Below are 23,364 nucleotides of genomic sequence, written 5' to 3'. Positions count from 1 at the left end.
ATGCCAACAGAGTTTTGAGGGAATTAGTCTGCTGTGGCTCCCTCTGCCAGGCGAAGCAATAAAGCTCTTCTTTTCTATTTCACTCCCCTCAAAAAAGAACCAGTGAAGGAAACTCAAGGGAATGGCAAGAGGCAGGAACAGAAACTAGAATGTACAAGGTTGTAAGAGCAAATATAAAAACAAACAACTTCTGGAAAGAAGACAACTTGGAAAATCAAGTGTCTCAACTGGTTATATACAGTAAGAACTGAGAACAAGCTACTGATGGGATGGGTTTCATGGAATTACTCTCATTTAACAACTATGAAAAAGAAATGCAAAAAGGCAGAATGGTTATCTGAGGATGCCTTACAAATAGCTGAGAAAAGAAGAGAAGCTAAAGGCAAAGGAGAAAAGGAAAGATATTTCCATTTGAATGCAGAGTTCCAAAGAATAGCAAGGAGAGATAAGAAAGCCTTCCTCAGTGATCAGTGCAAAGAAATAGAGGAAAACAATAGAATGGGAAAGACTAGACATCTCTTCAAGAAAGTTAGAGATACCAAGGGAATATTTCATGCAAAGATGGGCTCAATAAAGGACAAAAATGGAAACAGAAGATATTAAGAAGAGGTGGCAAGAATACACAGAAGAACTATACAAAAAAGATCTTCATGATCCAGATAACCATGCTGGTGTGATCACTCATCGAGAGCCAGACATCCTGGAATGCTAAGTCAAGAGCGCTTTAGGAAGCATCACTACGAACAAAGCTAATGGAGGTGATGGAATTCCAGTTGAGCTATTTCAAATCCTAACAGATTGAGTGTGAAAGTACTGCACTCAATATGCCAGCAAATTTGGAAAACTCAGCAGTGGCCACAGGACTGGAAAAGGTCAGTTTTCATTCCAATCCCAAAGAAAGGCAATGCCAAAGAATGCTCAAACTACCACAGAATTGCACTCATCTCACATGCTAGCAAAGTAATGCTCAAAATTCTCCAAGCCAGGCTTCAACAGTATGTGAACTATGAACTTCCAGATGTTCAAGCTGTACTTACAAAAGGCAGAGGAACCAGAGGTCAAATTGCCAACATCCGCTGGATCATTGAAAAAGTAAGAGACTTCCAGAAAGTCATTTATTTCTGCTTTATTGACTACGCCAAAGCCTTTGACTGTGTGGATCACATCAAACTCTGAAAAAATTTTTCAAGAGATAGGAAAACTAGACCACCTGACTTGCCTCCTGAGAAATCTGTATGCAGATCAAGAACCAACTGTTAGAACTGGACATGGAACAAAAGACTGGTTCCAAATCAGGAAAGAAGTACATCAAGGCTGTCTATTGTCACCCTGCTTATTTAACTTATATACAGAGTACATATTATGAAATGCCAGGCTGGATGAAACACAAGCTGGAATCAAGATTTCTGGGAGAAATATCAATAACCTCATATATGCAGATGACACCACCTTTATGGCAGAAAGCAAAGAACTAAAGAGCCTCCTGCTGAAAGTCAAAGAGGAGAGTGAAAAAGTTGGCTTGAGGCTCAACATTCAGAAAACTAAGATCATGGTATCTGGTCCCATCACTTTTGGCAAATAGATGGGGAAACAATGGAAACAGTGACAGCTTTAATTTTGGGGGGCTCCAAAATCACTGCAGATGGTGACTGCAGCCATGAAATTGAAAGACGCTTGCTCCTTGGACGAAAAGCTATGATCAACCCAGATAGCATATTACAATGCAGAGACATTACTTTGCCAACAAAGGTCTGTCTAGTCAAAGCTATGGTTTTTCCAGTAGTCACGTATGGATGTGAGAGTTGGACTGTAAAGAAAGCGGATCGCCAAAGAATTGATGCTTTTGGACTGTGGTGTGAAGACTCTTGTGAGTCCCTTGGACTGTAAGGAGATCCAGTCAGTCCATCCAAAAGGAAATCAGTCCCGAATATTCTTTGGAAGCACTGATGCTGAAGCTGAAACTCCAGTATTTGGCCATCTGATGTGAAGAACTGACTCATTGAAAAAGACCCTGATGCTGGGCAAGACTGAAGGTGGGAGGAGAAGGGGACATCAGAAGATGAGATTGTTGGATGGCGTCACTGACTCGATGGAAATGAGTTTGAGTAAGCTCCAAGAGTTGGTGTTGGACAGGGAAGCCTGGCGTGCTGCAGTCCATGGGGTTGTAAAGAGTCGGACACGACTGAGCTACTGACCTGAACACTGTGAGACGTGTGTCAGGCCCAATACTAGTTTTCCCATGTCTAAGCAAACCAGGAAGGCGGACCAGAGTCAGATGAGAAAGCGTTAAGAATTAAACAGTGATTAGGACAGACTTCCGTAAGGAATCTTTGGGTAGAAGGTAGCAATAAAATGCAACGATAGACGAAAGGAAACCAGACCAATTTGAAAGGAAAAAAAAAAATTATTTTACATATTGAGAGTGAAATAGAAGAATCCAGTGAAGATGAAGAAATGAACACAGTGCCAAGCAAGGTCCAGGAGAAGGCAAGAAATTAGAGACCAGTACCGCCCATGGGGTCATTTAGGGGGTGAGTCATGGAAAGTGGATGAATAGTTCTCTGAAGTAGGCAGAAGGGAGCAGGGTGTTATAACATGCGTTCCCTCTCTTTAATATAATAGATGTGAACACAGCAAGAGTCTAAGGCTATGAGACAAGAATACACATTTCCTATAGAAAAACTGAACAGAGTACAGACCAAATATCTGGAAGTTTTACCAGCTATATATAAACACTGATTAATACAGAAGAAATATATATTTCAGTGGAATGGTAGATGCACTTGTGAGAAATAGATTTCAATGTTAGCAAAACAGTGAAATTTGTATAGCATATATATTTTAAGAACCAAGAATCTAATTATGTCCAAAAATAATACAAAGCTTCTATAGTCTCTAGTTGTTTAAAAAAATACAAATTTTTTTTCATTGCTCAAATTTATAACAAAACAATCTTCAACACCTTGATTTGGTATCCCAAGGTCAAATACAAAAAGAAATGTATAAAAACATTTATTGTACATAAATCTGTTACATTTTACACTGGAGAGGAAAAATGGTGCACATTTTTCCTTATCATGGAAGGCATTATCATAAAATTCAGGTTATGAAGATGGAAGTGTGGCAAGAAATGTCACATTACAATGGAGCGCTATGTTTCAGAAAACCATTCGTTAGAAAGAAAACAAATGAATGTTTTATGCTACTTGCCAAGTGAGAAACCTTTAAATGAGACAATTTAAAAATAACAGGACCATAAATATCATTGCTAACCTTTTTAGTCCCCCAAAGTATGGGCCTAACTATTGATAATACCAAAATATGTACTTTTTTTCTTTTCTTTAATTGAAGCAACAGGGATTCACTGTATAACACAGGGAATAATACCCAATATCATGGAATAACTTACAGTGGAATATAATCTGCAAAATACATATTCTTGATGCCTGGCAATAGTAGGTCCCACCACAGCTGGGTCTGTGCAGCCAAGATGAGCAAGCCTACCAGTAGTTTCCAGAAAGCATAGCAAACCAACAAGCTTACATGACCCAAAATGCTTCCACTACACCAGTGAGAGGCCCACGGTGCCTGCTCTATTCCAGGCTGACCAGACTGCCCATGTATTGATATAAGTAATCCCACAGGCCTCAAACCATAAGAGAAAAACTTTCATGACTATAAGCCCTATTCACTTGGGGGCCCAAATCCCAAACTGAAAGTATCCTGAACATTCAAACCAATATATTAAAAATGGGTAGAGAAGATGGTAACCATGGAGGCCCAGCCACTATAGTGCCCACCCTATAGGCTTATTGAGGCCAGAATAATTCCTGGAGTAAATCTCTGCAGACAGAAAGCAGTTCTACTGGAAACTATAGTCTCAGGACCAAGTTTGAAAACCAACATTTTTTTCAGTGAGACTAACAGCTGAAGTGATAACCTATCAGTTCCAGGTTGAGCAGGCAGACAAGTAGCGACCAGGAGAAGAGAAAAGAGCAGGGAAAGCATGAAGGTTTGCTTAAGCTCAAAGCCGGGCTCAGAGGCAATGAAGGACTAAGACAGGGAATGACACCTGGTTGATAGAGAAACCTCTTAGTTGGAGATTTCAGAAGTAACACACATGCTTCCTGTGAGCCAACTCAAGAGCAAAGCTGCACATAAAATGAGAAGTAGAAATCTTGAAGCTGGGCAACTCAGGACATGTAAAAACTGAACAAGACAGAGAAAGCTAGAGTCCATGAGGAGGTAAACCAGTGAGCTGACTAATGACCGGCTACGAAAGAACAGGCAGGAAGTGCTATAAAACCCGGGGCGGGCAGGAGTTAGTAGCCACACCCACAAAGGAAGAAGAAAGGAAAGGGAAGCAAGGTGATTCTGATTTTTTTCTTCCAATAAAGTTTAAAAAGAAAAATGAAAATCAGATTCTGATTTTTTTTTTTCTTTCAAAAATATTTATATTGTTAACTATGGTGGACAAAGTGGGAATAAAAATTGAAAACAGCTTTACCTTTACCATCTTTAAGGCCTCTGGACCTCATGTAATGTTTAAGAGTAATGAAGAATTATCAGTAATGAAGGATTCAGTTGACTTTCTGGTCCTTCCACTGACCAGGCTAATGTACCTGGGAATCCCTGACAAGCTTTTTCCTTGACTCTGTCACAAGTCATTTAAAAAGAAAGTAACTGGGACCAAACTCCGTGAATGTGGAACAGCTATCAGAACTTGATCCTAGCCTCACACTCCCAACCAACACAAACATCCCATTTCTAGAAAATCACTTATGATGAAAAAGAAGTATTATAAGGTTTAGCAGTTTTCAGAGATTTTTAACCACACTTATCAATAACCATCTGCGTAGAAGTGTAGCATATATAATTTCATGGTTATTCTGTAGATGCAGAAAAGGCAATTCACCTATGAGCTAAACAAACATATCACATACTAATGACATGTACAAATAGGTCATTAACTTCTACGCCCTCAGAAGCACTCTTAATTGTCAGGAGCATTTGAATAAACACAACATAACTTGAAGAACTTCCTAGGGGAAAGCAACAGTGGAGGTTAGATGACCCAATTTACAGATTAGAAAACCAAGGCACAGAGAAGTTAAACATCTCAGCAGAAGACCTCACAGCTGGTTAGTGGCTGAGCTGGGGTAAGAGCACCACTGTCTCAAGCCTTTCTTCAATGATCTACCCCTAACCCCACTGCAAGATGCAAATATCCAGCAGAACTGGGCTAGAGTTTCCAATAAGGAATAAGACTTTATGCTCTTTTGGAAATGTGAAGTGAGATGACAATCAGAAAGAAGAAGAGTGAGTAGAAATTAAGAAAAAATTATTTGCTTGATATAAAATAATATTAATTTTTTAAAAAATAAAATAAAATAATATTAATTTAAAACTATACCTTTACTGCTTCTGATGATAGTACATTTTCCTTTTTCTGACTTGTGCTCATGGGCTCATTTTCAACACTGAAAAAAAAAAAAAAAAAGTTTTTTTTTTAATTAAAAGAGGATCACTAAAATCATACAGTTTCTGTGTTTAATGCAAAAACTGAAAGGTTCTTTTTATCTGTAATGCCCAAAAGATTTACATACAAAGTGTTACACTAAGAAGCTATTGAGTGTCTACACTTGAAACACACATTCAAAAATGCTCATCAGGCTCCATACATTTTGGTGAGTCCATTCTGTGTTCTGACCAGCATCACACCAATGATGCACTTCTGAACAAAAGTGCACCAGTGTACAACTATCATAATCTTGGAAAGTATTGGCACTCTTTGACTCTATTTACATTAAGCTTCTCCACAGTCTTTTTTAAATCCTATGCTAAGAGTTATTTGAAATATATTTCTACTCAACAAATTTTTATAAACATACAGGGTCATCTAGAGATTTCTGGGAATACTTAAAAGAGATGCAAAAAAAAAAAAAAAAAGAGAGAAAGAGAGAGAGATGTAGGTTTATCTAATCCCAAGTATGTTCTTGGGCTTCCCTCGTGGCTCAGACAGTAAAGAATCTGCCTGCAACATGGGAGACCTGGGTTCGATCCCTGGGTAGGGAAGATCCCCTGGGGGAGGGCAGGGCAACCCACTCCAGTATTCTTGTCTGGAGAACCCTCATGGACAAAGGAGCCTGGCAGGCTGCAGAATCCATGGAGTCGAAAAGAGTCAGACACGACTGACACAAGTGTGTCCCAGATGGTGTCTTAAAAATCTGATTTTCCAGATGGTCACTTTTAACTGTCTTGTCTGGTATACCTTCACGGATGTCTTATAAGATGTCATAATAACCTATTTTGCTTATTAGGTTCATATACATTTTAGATCTAAATAATTAACTCTTTACATCGACATGTTCTTTTGTTTTCATACTTTCATTATCTGAGACAAATTGAGTGGCTCCACTCTAAAGATTATTGAGGCACTGTACATACACTGGGAATCGTGCATGGCCGTGAGGATTTAAGAGCAAGTAGGTCAGGATCTTCGTAAAACAAGGTCTAGCAGGGGAGACTGGTAAACAAACTACAGTCTGGTACAAGTTATAACTGCTGAATGAATGAAGTGCCACGGAGCACAGAGGAAGCAAGAGGCAGAGACTCTGCCCGCACAGTCAAGTGCCCATGTAGGAGCTACAAAGAGAGGGGCTGATAATGATACAGTATTTGGGGGGGTGGCTCAGTCGATACAGAATCTGCCTGCAATGCAGGAGCCCTGGGTTCAATTCCTGGATTGGGAAGATCCTCTGAGGAAGGAAATGGCAACCCACTCCAGTATTCTCGCCTGGAGAATCCCATGGACAGAGGAGCCTGGCAGACTACAGTCCATAGGGTCGCAAGAGTCGGACACGACTTAGCAACTAAACCATCACCACCACCAAGTTCTGTGTGTTTGTTTTTAAGATAAGACCGAAGCACAGGATCTTGTGACAGGCAGAGATAATCCTGCTAGAGATGAGAATGAAAACAGACGTTAGTGGATGCCTGACCAAGAAGAACCCGTCTGACCCATCACAGAAGGTGACCTTTGTTCTGCTAGCACTGGGAAGCCTGCAGGCAGGAGAATGACCGGGTGGGGAAAAACACAGAGATGGAATCGTGGTGACTGGCAGGGCAGGGAATGGAAAGGGGGGTTCCACAGCTCCCATTAGGATACTGAGCAAGGACACCATCTGTGCTACTTAAGATTTTATACCCATACAATCCAGTACAACTGAGCAGACTATCCAGGCAACAAATGACAATGATTTAAAAAAAAAAACAGAAGGAAAAAATAGATCATGAACACCTGGAAAATACAGTGGATTCAAATTTCATTCAGTCTCAGGCTCTATGCAGGAAAACAAGGACGGAAAAGATACAGCCAAGCTCAAATGCCAGTAAGAAAAATTAAGCATGTAAATAAATACATAAGCTATGTGTTTAACATATGAAAACTCCATAGGGGAAAAATAGGGACAAAAGTAGAAAAAAAAAACGTACAAGTCAGAATTGTAACCTATATACATGGACATGTCTATAAAATAATGTCTAAAATGGTTAACATTTTAAATGTGAGTGGGTTATCTTTGTTTTTTCCTGTTTTACTGGGCTTATCTTTTGCCACAAGGTTATTTATAATTCAGTTTTTTTTTTAAACTAAATGTCAATACTTGTCTATCTAAGCTCAAATCAAAAAGAGACCAGCAAAATACACATAAAAAGAGCATGATATAAACATTTGGGGTATAATCATGAATACTACTGACCTTGGTGATTTGATAAGTGTATTTTCTAACTACAATCTATTTTGAATCTAGTTAATTTCTAAATATAATCTATCTAAATATACAATAGACAATTTAGTATCCTAGTTCAAGATTTCCGAAAGTATACTTATTTAGAGTGTTCTCAGGGTATTCTATAAGCTTGGAGAATGAAATGGCAACTCACTTCAGTATTCATGCCTGGAGAATTCCATGGACAGAGGAGCCTGGCAAGCTTCAGTTCATGGGGTCACAGAGAGTCGGACATGACTGAACGACTAACACTATAAGCTTACTGCCTTACTGAAATTGTATATGACAGTAAAAAGTGTCTTTCCCAATATAAAACCTCTGCAGAAAATGCAGTTCAGGGTCCATGGGATTTACGGCAGAAGTTAGGATTTTCAAGTAGCTATAATTATTTCCACACTGTAAACACACACAAAATGCCAAAAGAAAAAAAAAGTTTTAAGTCAGAACATAAGTATTCTGCATTGCGCAAACAACTGAAGAATTTAAAGCTGAAATCACCAAGAGCAGTTAATACTTGACACTTTGTAGAACTTGTTGAAATTTATATCCTAAGGTTTACCTTTCACGAATCTTATCACTAAACCAAAATTTTTAAATGGTCAAGTTTTAAAACAAACAACATTTTAAAATTCTGGATTAAGTAGAAAAATCACTGCTTCTGTTAAAGCTTTCCCCACGTTCTTCCTGGATGTCTGGAGTCCCTTCTCCATTTGTCTCTGACATCCTCCGGATGGCTATGGTTCAATCCATTCTTCTTAGACACAGTGATCATTAATCTGATCATGATACTCTCCTGCTCAAAAACTCCTTCAGTGATTCTCCATCAGCTGATGAATGAAATGAAGAGTCCTTAGTGTAACTATAGAAAGTTCTTCATGATCTGGTTGCAGACACACCTGTCACCTAGAACCCATTCTCAGAACACACCAAATTCACATACCAGCAAACTACTTTCTCCTCCTGCCTGCAACACCCTTCTCCACCCTGTCCAACTCCTAATCCTTCCCAATTGATTTCTATGTTAATCTGTAATTTTTGTGTTGCCACTGCACAGAGTGATACCCCTCATGCATTCCTGCTAGTAATTACCATAAAGGCTGGTTGGTTGTCCATTTGTCTAACTAGATGTGAGCTCATATAACCCAGGGACCATATCATTCATGGCTGTATCCTAAAGCCTGGCATCGCGCTTGGCACTATGAAGGCACTCAAGTATTGTTTGTCAGATGGACTGTAAAAATAACTGCTATCAAATGTTCTGTTTGTGTGTGCCTAATCAGAAAACACTGTGCCATTAAGAACAATATAATAATACACAGTAGTCCTTTTTCTTAATGACATACTACTATGTAAGTCTCTTGAAAGAATGTACCATCCATTCTCATCCAGCAACAACTTTCTCAAAAGACATAAACAAGAGAAGTCGGGCTGGGAGAAGATTACTCAATAGGAACAAGGGTATTTTCAACTGACTTACAAACAAACCACACAAAAATTAGGACAGGATTCATAAAGATACTTGAGACACTGGATATTGAGATGTCAGCCTAGATTAAAAAAAGAAAGAAAGAAAGAAAAGGAAAAGAAGAACTATTAACAGAAAAGTCTCAAAAGGCTTGGACTGGTACTCTCAGACTCAAAAATAAAATGCAAGAGAAAGAAAAACTTTTCAAATTCAGATGATCTCAAACCTTAAGAGAGACGACAAGCCTTTCCCATTGTTCTCTCACAATTTAATCCCCTTTGGGACCTGGGAAAATTTCAATAGCAGTATTTTTAGAAGGCACACATTCTGCTCAAGGCAGGGGGTGAGGGGGCAGGCATCATAATCACAGTGCACACAAATAAGACTACCTTGAATTTTAACATCCTCGTCTAACTTAGCCAACACAACTCGGGAAATTAAATCGAGGTAAGCGTCAAGGTCAGAGTGACAGAGAAGCTCCTCATTTTTGATGCAGCCTTATTTAGACCATAGCTGAAAACCAGGGATCCAATGTACAGCCATTAAGAATCCACTTACTTTATGCCAGACATAAAATAAAACAAGCCTCCTGGGCCATAAAAAAAAGGAGGCATATTTACATTCTAAAGCTCAAATAATTTACACAGAGAGTCCCTATCCCGTCACTTAAAATATCTTACACTATTACTTTTAATCGAATTCTAACAAGATTCCCCAACTCACAGAAAGTGAGGAGGAGAAAACCAGGTCCAAGAACTCAGTCACCAGTCATGTCCTTGCACTTCCCAGGTGCCAGACGCCGTTCTCGGTACACACTAGGAAATAAGCGGGGACACACCAGATGATACCCTGGCCCTGTTTCCCCGAGAATCCCTCTCTAGAGGCACCGTCATCACTGCACAGTTGTTTATTAAACAGATGTGGGGGCCTGACAGTCGAGGATTCCAGCTGGAGTGGGGCCCGGGAATCCACACTTTCCACAACCGGCGCCCCCTTCCCTGGGTTGTTCAGATGCAGGCCGTCCTCTGATCACGTTCTTGATAAACAACAGTCTGAGAGCCTCTTTACTGAGCTGAAGCCGGCAACTGAGAGTTGCACAGAGAAGAGAATGGTCTGGTTGGAGGGATGTCCATTAACATTATTTAAATGTGTTCTATGGTGATAATTAAAGGATAGGTATCAATTCTTTCGAAAGCTCACTCCCATGAAATAGCACCCATTTTCCAACCCTGATGTTCAGCAGAGATGGTCTCAGTGAAGAGCTGAAGGAGCGTGCAGGGTATGCGGAGTCCAGAGGGACCAACGAGGGAAAAAAATCCCCTCTCTGAGTGTTTACCACAGACTGAAACCTGACGGATGCTGCTCGGCCTCTTCCAGAGTCAGTCCCTCAAGTGGTAAGAAAGCCACTTCCTAGACGGTCACTGGGTAGTCCTGCGGGAGCGGACGTGGGTGGAGGCAGGGGGAGGGAGGCAAAGTCTTCGCTCCTCCCCTCCTGCAACGAGGCAGCTGAGTCCCACCTCTTCCTCTGACGTTTCTCTCACACACCATTATGGTAGCTGCATCAGAAAAATCTGGAAATACTGAAGAACTGAAGACAGCCTCCATAACTGTCTTCCAAAGGCCAGCCCACTTTTCAGTGGATTCCCGAGTCTGTGATTTCTTGCTATTTCCAGAAAGGAGGCAATCTCTGGTACTGGTAACATCATGGCTGTAATTCTGAGCACTCTCAGACTCAAGCTGACTTCACAGAAGGTGGTGTTTTGTTTGGGGCTTCCGCAGTGTCTCAGCAGGTAAAAAATCCTCCTGCAGTGCAGGAGATGCAGGTTTGACCCCTGGGTAAGGATGACTCCCCTGGAGAAGGAACCGGCAGTCCGCTCCTACATTCTTGCCTGAGAAATCCCAAGGACAGAGGGGCCTGGTGGGCCACAGTCCATGTGCCTGCAGAGAGCTGGACACGACTGAGCGATGGAGCGCGCGCGCCTGCTTTGGGCACGGCCTTATCTCTAAGCAGGACCCCCAGCCCACTGGCCCAGGAACTTGCCACCATTCCTAGGGGCCTGTGCTGAGGACGTCTCTTCTCTGCCTCCTCTCTTTTTCACTCTAGGTTTTCACTTCCATCCTAGAAGGGACGGTCTACAGTACCAGGAATACAGCTGAGGACAGGGAATGAGAATACAGGTAAATCTGTTTCTCTCTTCCCCCACTAACATAAAACTCTGCTAGTTCCGGAAGCCTGGTCCACACCACTTCAGTAAAGCTTTGGAGGACTAAATGTAAAAGACTATGGACCAAGGAAGTGATCTCTTTCCTACCCACTCCCTTTCTTGCTGTTAACAGAAGTGAAAAGCTCTGCAAAAAACTCGAAATGGACACAGGTCTGTTTCAGGGACGGCATCTTATGGATAAAAGGCTCTTCAGTCAAAATGCCCCTTTCTGGATCTTCTTTTTTCAAATACGTACATTGAAAGGATCAGACCAGCCCTCTGCCAGATCTAAAATCACTTATGACCCTCCAATAAGCAGAGTGAGTAGAAAGAGGAAAAGGCAGATGAATCTTGAGGCTTTTGTGGTAAAGAAAGAGAAAGACTGTGATCAAGAAGCCAATTCAGTTAAAATATTACGGCGTGACATCAAGGAGACAGAGCTTCTACTGTCCCTGACTTCAAAGTGACCGAGGCCACCACGGGGCCTATCCTCTATCCCCTTTGATTTCTCCCTCTTGTTGCCACTCGAGTGCTGAAATATAGTATGAACTTTACCCCCATACCCTGCAAAGGGCCTGCTCGTGCCATGGGGCACCTACACTACCCTGGGGATCTTTTCTTAGAAACACATCTTTACTAGACAAGCTCTAGAGTTCTCTTTGCTCACTGTGGTATTGAAGGTACTGTGTGGTTGTGGTTAGTCGCTCAGTCGTGTTCGACTCTTTGCAACCCCACAGATTATAGCCCGCCAGGCTCCTCTGTCCATGGGGATTCTCTGGGCAAGAATACTGGAGTGGGTTGCCATGCCCTCCTCCAGGGGATTTTCCCAACCTCAGGATTGAACCCAGATCTCCCGCACTGCAGGCGGCTTCTTCACTCTGAGCCACGAGGGAAGCCCAACTGAAGGTACAGTACATTACAGATTAAACTGACTTTTATCTACTGGCCTGGAGCCCCACCCAGAATCTCCAGCCCTGCTTCTGCAGGGATAAAAACAGAGTTCCACACTGACAGTTTCCAAAGAACCATCTGGAAAACTGTCCATTCATAAAAAGGGACTGCCAGCAGTAGAGTAGTACTTGTATTTTTTTAAACGACCATTAGCAGAATATAAACCAGGTGGTTATGGCTATTTCTGGGTTTCAAATTAAAAGGTAAGTAAAAGCTGCAATTTTAAGGCAGTCCAACAGCATGCATTTTAGCCTAAACATCTGGTGTCTCGATGTCAGACCTCTTTGGAGATAAACTAGGAGCAGGGAGGAGAGTAATAGATATGATCATGAAGCTCCATGGCTTTGCAGTCTTAGAGCTTCTGACAGTTCTTGCCCCATAATGTCAACCCTCTCTGATAAATTTTCTATCTACCTGGGAGCTGACTTACTTCCTGTTCCTAGCACATGCTCCCAAAATGAGATCCATAATTACAGTTTAATTACAGGCTACAAAGTGAGAATCTCAGGCGGTTTGCCATGACCTGAGCTGTCCATCTACATGTGACATCAGCAACTGTTGTATTCTCCCAAAGTCCTCTTCCTCAAACCCCTCAGATTCTGAACATTTGTGACCAACCTCACAAGGATCCACATCCTGATCTTTTGCAGTGACATGAACTCAAAGCAGTACTCTAGCTGCCGTCTAGAATGGGACACTCATTCGTGTACCACTTGATGACCATCTGAGAGAGGAGCTCTGGAGACCCCAGAACAGGTGAGCCTGGACCTTCCCAGCAGCTGACCAAGGCTGACCTCACCTCCAACTCAGAGCCTTTCTCCTGTCAAGTCTTCCGAGACCAAAAAGCTGATCAACTATTTAAGAGGATACAAATATATACGCACAGACAAACCCATGCTCCAGTGATAGTTTTCTTAAAAAGTCATCTTATCATCTCAACTCCTGACCAAGGCTGACCTCATCTGGCCCCTGGCTCCTTTCCATTCTGTTGTCTCTGCCTAGTCTGACACCTGTGCCAACCTGAGCCTGCCCCAGGATCCCGAAACAGGCTTTTCCCTCTTCCTAGAAAGTTCTTTCCTCTGATTTGCTCATTTCCTGATCCCTGGGTCAAGAAGATTTCCTGGAGGAGGGAATGGCACCCCACTCCAATATTCTTGCCTGGGAAATCCCATGGACAGAAGAGCCTCGTGGGCTACAGTCCATGGGGTCACATAAAGTTGGACATCACTGAACGATTAACATTCATTCACATTAATTCAAGTATCATGCAGGTCTTGGGTCAGGTGTCACCCAGCAGACAGGCCTCACGAGCATCCTCTCTATACCTTACTCCACACTCACTACTTCTGTCACGTCCTCTTCCCTCATCTGACTTTATTTTACTACAAAGCATGTTATATATAAATCTATATAACTTTCCCATCAGAATACAACCCCTCTGTAAACAGAGATACATTTAGACATTCACACTAGATTCTGTAAAGTGATGACCCATCTAAGATCTTTCAAAAGATTAAATTATTTTGATTATTTCTAAGAGTATATGCACTATTGTATAAAATGATAAAGCACCAATGTTAAGTGGGGGAAAAAAAAAATCAAGTTTCAAAATTCTGAAGACTTTTACTTTTTCTAAAAATATGTATACATGTAGACACGCATGTCAGAAATGATCTAGCAGAATAGCACGTGTCTCTGGGTGGATAGGGTTATGTATGAGTTGGGCTTTTTTTTTTTTCTTTCATACCTTTTTTAGAAGAGCATATATTACTATTCAAAGGCAAGCATAACAAACAAAAAAATCCCAAAGTATTGTAGTTGATTCTAAAAAGCAAATAAAAATAAGTCAGTGAAAAAAATGCAAGCAATGAACCTAGAGAAGACAAACAGCTAAATACTAATAGTACAAATACTACATAATAGCAATTTCTTTGTAGCATAATAAATATAACATTGCCAAATAAGATCTTATCTGCCTACCTATAATAGAACAATGGAACACTTAAATTGATGACCATACACATTTTCAGCTTTGATTAATATAGCACAATGCCACCTGTCCAGCCAGGGTATGCTCTTTGACAGCAAAGACAATAAAAGGCTAAGAGTTTACATCTCACGCTACCTGTTTCCAGTTATCAAAATATAAAATTCAAAGAATTTCATTCCTTATTATTATAAGCACAGCAATTACAGAAAAAAAAATTATGACCTGCAAAGGTAATATCCATATTTTGTATAAATTTTAATATAAAGAGTAAAGCAGAAATTTCTAACATATCATGTAGCTATCACATAAAATTAGTACTCATGAGAGCATTCAAATACCATTTTCATGTCATTTCTGTCATTTGTGCTATTTATCATAAAGGACATATAAGAGATGAGCTCCTTCAAAAGCATGTTGTACTATTCTAAACAGAGCTGTATTTTATATACATGGAAAAGCTGACTTTTGATTTAATCCCCAAATTATATCACTTATCTTGGCTGAATGAATAAAGAGAAGTGGAAAGAGATACAAAATAGCTCAATCCTCATCTACCATCACCAGAAACCAGTATAGATTGTCTAAAGTTTACAAATCAAGAATAGTAAATAGACACGTGTACAAAAAGATCAGAAGGAACAGATAGAAGGAGATTAGAACAGTTTCCTCTAAGAGTGGGCCCACCCCTGTCAAATACTCCACAGCCCGTGAGACACCGTGAGACACGCTGGTACTTATTTTAAGAAGGGAAGGAAGATTTGTGCTATGTCTCCCTTCCCCACAAAAACTGCAGGAGTGTTCTGAACCAATGCCATGCTGCACTGGATTCCCAGAGGTTAGCACAGCGCCTGGAGTGACTGGTACCGAAGGGATTCTTGTTAAAAACACTGGTGAGCTTTTCAAATCAAATGATGAAAATGTTAGAAACACACAGAGGAGATATCCAAAGCATTTTCATGTGCGATCTTTCCAGCAAAACAAAAGTCTTCCTAACCTATACTGCATACACCTGTTACCCTACGGAGTTTTGGCTGGCATTCTAAAGCTGGAAGAGACCTTAGCTATGAGGGCCATCTCCTTTCCTTTATAATCAAAGACTGAGAGACAAATATTTCAGCTCAGAGTCACATGGCTACTCAAAGTGGATGATTTAGGTGATCTCACAAAAATGAGTTGGTATTTCTGAGGCTCTGTTAACTCTACCCAGTTTCACGTTGCAGATTAAAAATACATACCCCTCCCTCATACCTGCAGAAAGTATCTAAATATCCAATTATTCTGCATTATAAATATTCCATTTATTTGTAGCCTCAATCATAACTTTTCTCACTTGAACAAGTGAATGGAGTTTATTCTTCCTTTGGAGAATTTTTGCCAACACAGGATCATAAATTCTCTCTTTTATCCTCTTTTATACAAAGATATTCACTAGGTCATAACCAGTTTTCTGAAATAGGTAATTCACATAACTTTTTAAGTATAAAAAGGTCTAAAAAGAAGAAGTCTCCCTCCTATTCCTCATTCCTCCACCCAGTCTCTCATCCTTCCCAAATAGTTAACACAACACTAGTAACAGACTTTTCATACTCCCCCATTTTCAAATGCAAATAGGAGTACACTATACACAATGGTTTGTATCTTGCTTGAAAAATTTTTTTTTACTGAATGTATTTTTCTTATCAGTATACAAAAAGCTTTATCATTCTTTTTGACAGCCACATAATACTCCACTACATGGATATACCGTGATCTACCACTTAGTCCACTATTGGTAAGACTTCATTTTAATCTTCATCTCTCGCTCATTAAAACAACACTGCAATGACTAAACTTGTAGCGCCAACTTTGGGCTTGTTTTGCAAGCTGTATGCATCCAACGGAATTTCTAAAAGGGAACTGTGAAATCAGGGGATGCGAATGTATGATGCTGACAGAGCTCGTCAAACTTCCCTCCAAGATGGTGTCTCAATTTACACTCCCACTATAGTGTACAAGAGTTCCTGTCTACCTACATTGAACTCAAGTTTTGATTATCAGACAGGTGGAATATGGTACCTTGCTACAGGCTTAATTTGTATCTCTTTAGGAGACTAACTCTTTTTATGTGTTTAAATATAAATGTATAAAGTATATATAATTTCCTCTCTCAACTGCCAGGAGCATCGATTCTTTATTGTACTGAGCACTGACCCAGGCCATCTGGGCAGACACCCAGCTGCAGGCCATGGTCTCATTTGCACTCAAAACACTTCCTAAGGCCTGCCTTCTGCTTGGGTCTTCTCCCCAAGTTCAGCAGAAGCAGCAGGCACAGAATGCTGTAGGTTTTGAATTCAGGAAGGAGGATGACTTCTCACTCTGCCACAAGATCTGTGAGACTTTTGATTAGCTATTGGACCCCTCCAAGCCTTAAATTAAGTGTCTGTAAAATGGAGTAAAGATTCCTGTCTCATAAGGTTGCTCCGAGAATTAAATGATTGTATATGTGCAAAGCCCCAAGCACAGATGTTGGATCTTACTAGGGCCTCAATTAAGGGTGGTTTAGTTTTGTCATCACTAATCTGTCCGGCACAAAGGAACATCTGACTAAGCAAACTTGAGTTGTTTCACGGCTTTGGGATATTTCCAGTTAAATACCCCCAGGGGTTAAACATTGAGGGGTAACCCTGCCGGAGCTGTACCAGGACCTGGCCTTCATGACCACCACACAACGAGTTATTTCTAGTCACAAAACCAATCTGTTTCTCTGTCAACATCCAACCGTTCTGTATGAGGATGTCCACTCACTTGGAATGCTGATTTTTTGCAAGAATGTGCTGCTCTGCCTCCATCTGAGACTTGCTGGGTCAAGGAGCAGCAGGAGGTATCGAGGGAAATCACGTCCGCTCACTCTGCTGGGACAGCTCCCACCCCCTCTGCCCACGAGTCTGCCTCGCCCAGGGATGCTCGTCAAACCATGCTCAGAGAGAAGAGAGTGGGAAGATACCTTGAAAGCCCGGTGAGAGTCCTCATACAATGTGTGACACTATGAAACGGTCAGTGTCTTCTGAACCATGCAAGTCACACCCACCAAACGCACGTCTGGCTTATAACGAGTTCATCTGGAAAACAGACACGTGCAGGCTTATCTCCTCCACTAATTTAAGAACTATTTGAGGGCCCTTTCGGTCTTTTATTCATCTTTGTATCCCACGCCTTAGCAATATACTCAACACGAAGCAGTCAAATTTCTGCAATGGACAGACTCAAGATAAACATGACTTCCTGAACTTTTATTTCATACTGGTCCTCTCTTTTCAGTAGACAGTCTGGATTACCTTCCTGAGTTTGAATGTATGTCAATCTGTTTTCTAGTTGTCATAGCTGCACTGGCATTTTTGGTATATCTGCACACGAGCGTACTTCATCAGAACTCCGGTGACACTTTGAGGGAAAATTGTTTTCTTCTTTAGAAAATTCACTTTTAGCCTTTTTTTACATATTCTCCACTGAGATGAAATGTTTGCTTCAATAAAGTTAGAAGTTGTGATTAAATTTATTGCAGGTCAATTTGAGGTACACTTGCAACTCAGCACACGTTTAGAGTGTACAATTGAGTTAGTTTTCAAGGAAATGTCCTCAGCAAGAAACAGAATCCTCAAGTTAGACATCTGGCAGACACCCTGTTAAACCCAAAAGACAGATTCTCACTTGAAAAAAAGTATGGTTTCAATACCCTAAAACAGTCTATATTTCTACTTTACTGCCAAGAGTAGATTCTGTGTTTTCCATTAACCTGGAAGCTCAAGATTCTCACAAAATACACACAGCTGAGGACTTCTGGAATTTTCCAGTCATCTTTATTGCTGCAGGCATGAGCCTCAGATGTTGCCCTTCAACACCACCTAGGTATCTTATTCCACCAAACTATTACTGATTATTTTATACAGGGCTTTCAAATCACTATTTGAAATGTAATCACCATGAAAATTCAGAGCACAAAACTCCTTTTTCCTACATAACTGATGCTGTGGTCAACACTTAACAGCTGGTATCAGAGGCACTATTAACATTTGATGAAACTATCCCCTACACTTCCGCTCATTAGTATCCTGGCTCCACCCATTTATCAACCACATTCAGCCATGGTGAAAAGCAAATATTCTCTGAACTTTAAATCAAGAGCCAAACACTCTCTAGAGAACTTTATGGTACCCACCCCCTACCATGTCTCAAAAATGCCCACTTTAAGGGCAGGAGTGTATTACCCCGAGTCAAAAGCCACTAATAAGCATTTTAATGATCTATCAACAGAGATTCACTCCCTCACCTGAGCTAGGTACAGAGGACAACAAGATAAACGAGACACAGCCCCTGCTCCTTGGGTCTAGTGATCCTATCTTACCTTCTATCAATGGCACTATATTGGGACACTCAAAGGAACAGTCAAAAAGAGTATATCTGAAATAGGCCACACTGTTACCCATTCTGGAACAAAGGAAAGGTCTAACTGAATTACATATTCAGATGTATTTTGAAGGAGCACAATTCAGAAGGGTGGTGGGCAAGATGGTGCGGAAAAAGAATCAGAGTTTCTGAGTCAGAGAGACTCAATCTCAAATCTCACCCCTGAAACTTACCCCAGTTACGATTTGGGATAAACTGTTCCCCCCTGGGAGTGCTCTCCCGCCCGCCCACCTTGGGGGAGGTGTTCTGGGTTCTCCCAGCGCCTGGAGGATGCCAGTGGGCAGGGCCACAGACGCCAAATGTCCTGCCAAGGACAGGAGAGTCCGGTTCAGCAAAGAACTGTTCCTTCCAAGGTGCTGTCCACCTCTGGGAATTCTCCTCTCCTCAGCTGCCTCAGTTGTCGGAATAGTGATAAGCATACCAACATTCCAGGCTAAGGGTGACGTTTAAAAAGACGATACAAGTAAAAGTACCCAGCCCAAAGGGATGCACAGTCGGCTTTTGATAAACGCTGTTCTTGCCTATCACGTGTGATACAGCAAAGAAACAAAATTGAGCAATCATTTTCTCAAAGCAAGGAAAATTAGAAGGCAGGTATCCTCTGAATTTCACAGTTTAGCAGTATCTGTTGAACGGGGCTTCACAAAAATTCTCTAAATTGAGACCACACACTCTTTATGACCCAGTGCTAAATCTAATTTTCTTAACACCTCTTTCACTCTGCCTGCACTGATGTATACGGCCCTCAAGAGATCATAACCCCAGGCCTTTGCTCAGCCTAGAAGACCCATGCCCTACTTCCATCTTCCTAAGTTCTCTACAGGTGGAAACCACCACCAGTGCCCTGAAGGCCCAGATAAAACCACCTCCCCCAGGAAGCCCTCCTGGCTCTCCCCTGTCACTTTTGCTGAGCCCAGTCATTGCACACTCATAAACCAGACTAAACATTACAGCCGTGAATTGAATTCAACTGCAGTTTTCATTTCTATATAATTTAAAACAAATTAATTTAAGCACTTTCTGGATGTGGTCAACCACCAAAGATAGAGAGTATGAACAAGTAATTCAACTGCCAACACCTGAATTCACATATGTAACAGTGTTGATGCAAACAGACTTTTAACTGCTGCAGGTTAATCAGAGTAGCAGCGAACACAGTATATAAATGACGTGTTCACAGCAAGTGATGTCCAAACATCTTACAGCACACCGTAAAAGCAAAAGTTGTCCTGTGAGTCACGTGGGGAAATATTGGAAAACCTGAATCATGGCATGGTACACAGTGGTACAGTCATGGCAACTCCTCAAAAACTTTGTTTTTTTTCTAGTTGGTACCATATGCATTTTGTGAGTAGCCAAAAAAACAGCTGTCAGGATAATGCTGTAAATTTTACTTTTATTGGTCTTGTGGTTACGTCTGTGTTTAATTTTCAATTCTGTTCTTAAGGAATTGTTAAGGAATTCTGTTCTTAAGGAATTTATGTCCCATTTGTATTTGTACCTACACAAGTTACATCACGCAACTCATGTAAGTCAACACTGGGAGTGCAAAAAACGAGACTGTACAACTTAAGTTTGAGAGAATGCGCTTCGAGTAGAAGAAAAAGTCAGGATGCAGACATTCATCCTTAATAAATGCTAAGTGGCCACTGAGTTGCAGGCACTGCACAAGACTTAAAACTTGTTCATTAACTGAAAAGTAGCTATATGACTCCAGGCATGTTTCTTTAGCTGTTTTTTATAGTAAAACTAGAATACTAATCGTACAGGTCTGTCCAACCTCAGGTGTAGTATTTTTAAAAGTATTCTGTTAATTGTAATGTGCCAGACACACCATGGTAACCCACTCCAGTATTCCTGCCTGGGAAATCCCATGGACAGAGGAACCTGGCAGGCTACGCAGGGTTGCAAGGGGTTGGCCACGACTTAACAACTAAACAAGATACATCATAGGTGCTAGGATGGCTGTTTTCAAGTGGTTTCGTCAGCTTCTCCCAATTCCTTGAACCGGCCCTTTTCTCAGTCATCTTTACATTCCTATCACACCCAGCCCCATGTCTGAACAGACTTCCCTCCAACTAAAATCACCAGTACAAAAGGTAAACCAGGCTCCAACTAAAACCAGGAGTTTTTACTGCCTCTAAAAGAAACAGCCAAAATACTCTTACATTTTGAAATAAGATCACAGTGACAAATCACAATTCTGTTTCCAATCTTGTTAACACCAGGGTGTTGTGTTACTAGGACATTCGGTACTACTAAGTGTTTCCATTTGTCTCATTAAACTTTCAGTAAAGGCTTTGTGTTTATGTCCTTGCAAATAAAAGATTGAAGCTCATTTAAAAGGTAAAACACCCACACAGAGGATTATCCGCTATCCCCTTAACATCTGGCAAGTTCTAAAAGGAATGAAGGACAAAACTAGGGTTCATCTAAGCACAATTAAAATTATGATTGTCAAAAAGCAGAAGTCTGTGCCTCTCTGGAGATAAGGAGAATGGAGAAGTGGTAAGCAGACAAGAGGCAAGTTGCGGGAGTGGCTAGCACCAGAGAGAAAAAGAGATTAGATTTGAGAAGTGGCCAAAAAGCCAAAATAGGGCAGGGAAGCGGGCAAGCTTTCAGGACAATTCTGACAGGAACCTGAAATTGGCCTGCCTGCTGCTTTCTAATCCTGACTCAAGGCTAGTTCCGAGTCTACTTCGGGTTTTTCTTCAATACGGCTTTCATATTATCATCCAAGATTGTCAGTGTTACAGTGACGGCAGGCACCAAGGGCTGCCTGCCTACACCAGCATTCTGACATTCTGGTTGAGCCCTGTCAGACTTCAAAACTATTTTTAACTACTATGTAAGTCTGAATTTTAAATTCTCTCTTAACAGGGCGATAATAGCTGAAGCCTCACAGAAGTCTTCCAGTCGTACTAGGAACCTTCTTGGAAAGATGTGGCAGTTTTGTTAAGAGGGTCATAATGCAAATGCTTCACAAGCAGGGAAACTGAGGAACACATAAACGACCAGGATCCAATCACAAGACAGGAATGAATACCGATGGAAGCAACTCAGTCAGTTACAGTTCTGTTTCCTATCCAGTTTTCTTTGAAGCTCTCCAGGAAGCCTTTAACGACTGAAGTAAACACAGCTTTCAGGAGATCGTCTTCCAATCACGAGTGATCTTCTGGTGCAATGTGGAGGAACAGGCAGCAGTAAGCCTCTCTGGCCATCAAGAGTTTTAAACAGCGAGTTGTATATCACTTAACCCCTCTTCCTCCCTCAGGACAGATGAAAAGACTCCGGAACAGGTATTTTTATTAGTCATGAATTTTTGAAAAAGCTCGATTTTACAGCAGCAGGTGGAGGAAGGAGAAAAGACTGCCAAAAAGGGGGGCACGTTTTTATTATTACAGAAACCAAGACAGTTCGAGTCCAGGTTTCTGGAATCCGTTTGGGATCTTGAGGCAGATGTTTTTTCCGAGATTTGGGGAAAGAAGGGTGGCATCATTTAAATGTCAGGCAATGGTAAATAAGCCTAGCGACGGTTTGATATTTTGATGGGATCTTGGGAACTCAGCATCATCATTCTTTAAAAAAAAAAAAATATATATATATATATATATAATCTACAATTAAGACGGCAAAATCCCAGCCGCGCGGGTGGCGCGCCAAAGCGTCACCTCTCCCGTCGGAGTGGTTTTCGGATCGCGCCCTCCTCGCCCTGGCGGACGGCTGGGCTCACTACTCCTTCGCATTACCGCCGGCAGGACGCCGGGGGACTCGCTTCTACCGGAGAACTCAGAGCAGGCGCGTGTGGGACGGGAACCGAACCCCGTCCGGGGACGGAAATGGGGGGCTTGAGCGCCCCGGGGGCTGGCCCGGCCGCTGGCCACGGGCTTCACCCGGTTTTGCAGACCAAGTGATGCGGCGCGGGAACCGAGAGAGAAGGGAAAAACTTGAGCAATGGAGGAAGGAGAACAGAAAGTGGGGAGCGCAGCCTGGCCGACAGCGGCCGGCTGCGGGCACCGGGGCCAGGAACCCCCCGTCCCGTGAGTCGGGGCGGGCCCCCGACGACCCCCGCGGCTCCCACCTGGCAGCGTCCCGGCCCGGCGCGGGCGGCTGGCTTGTCCCCGGCCTCTCCTCCTCTTCCTCTTCCTTGTCCCGGGAAGGGCTTCGGGGAGCAAAGAATCGGGAAAAGCTGTGCCAGGGGGCGCCGCCCCTCCTCCGGCCGCCGGACATCTCCCCGGCGCGGCAGTCGGTCCGAGGCCGTCCGCTGGGAACGCGTGAGGCGGTGTCCGGAGCCCGGCCCGGGGCCGTGGGACCCGGCGACGGCAGGAGCGACTCGGCGCGGGCGGCCGGCGCGGCTCAGTCCATCCCGGGCGGCAGAAGCGCGGGCGCGACGGGCTGCCCGCACGACTCCTTCTCGTGCTCTCAGGCGGCTCCTCCCTCCACCCCCGGGCCGCCCGCCCCCAGGAGGAGCCAGAGGCCGCGGCTCCGCCCCGAGCCCGGGCCGGGCCGCCGCCGCGGGCC

General features: G+C 42.3%; 1 protein-coding gene across 1 annotated transcript in view; it reads right to left on the bottom strand.

Moving 5' to 3' along the window:
* The window catches only part of CRYBG3 (crystallin beta-gamma domain containing 3), a 124,440-nt gene extending 101,315 nt beyond the window's left edge, over nucleotides 1–23,125 (bottom strand). Inside the window, exons 1-2 of the mRNA XM_061134282.1 lie at nucleotides 22,925–23,125; nucleotides 5,414–5,480 (exon numbers count right to left, since the gene is read on the bottom strand). Of these exons, the coding sequence (XP_060990265.1) occupies nucleotides 5,414–5,480; nucleotides 22,925–23,073 (216 nt within the window). The 5' untranslated portion in view covers nucleotides 23,074–23,125. The remainder of the gene's footprint in view (nucleotides 1–5,413; nucleotides 5,481–22,924) is intronic.
* Nucleotides 23,126–23,364: the final 239 nt, after the last annotated feature.

This window comes from Dama dama, chromosome 31, assembly GCF_033118175.1.
Source record: "Dama dama isolate Ldn47 chromosome 31, ASM3311817v1, whole genome shotgun sequence".
Taxonomy (NCBI): Eukaryota; Metazoa; Chordata; class Mammalia; order Artiodactyla; family Cervidae; genus Dama; species Dama dama.
This window is presented reverse-complemented; position numbering and strand designations above follow the sequence as displayed.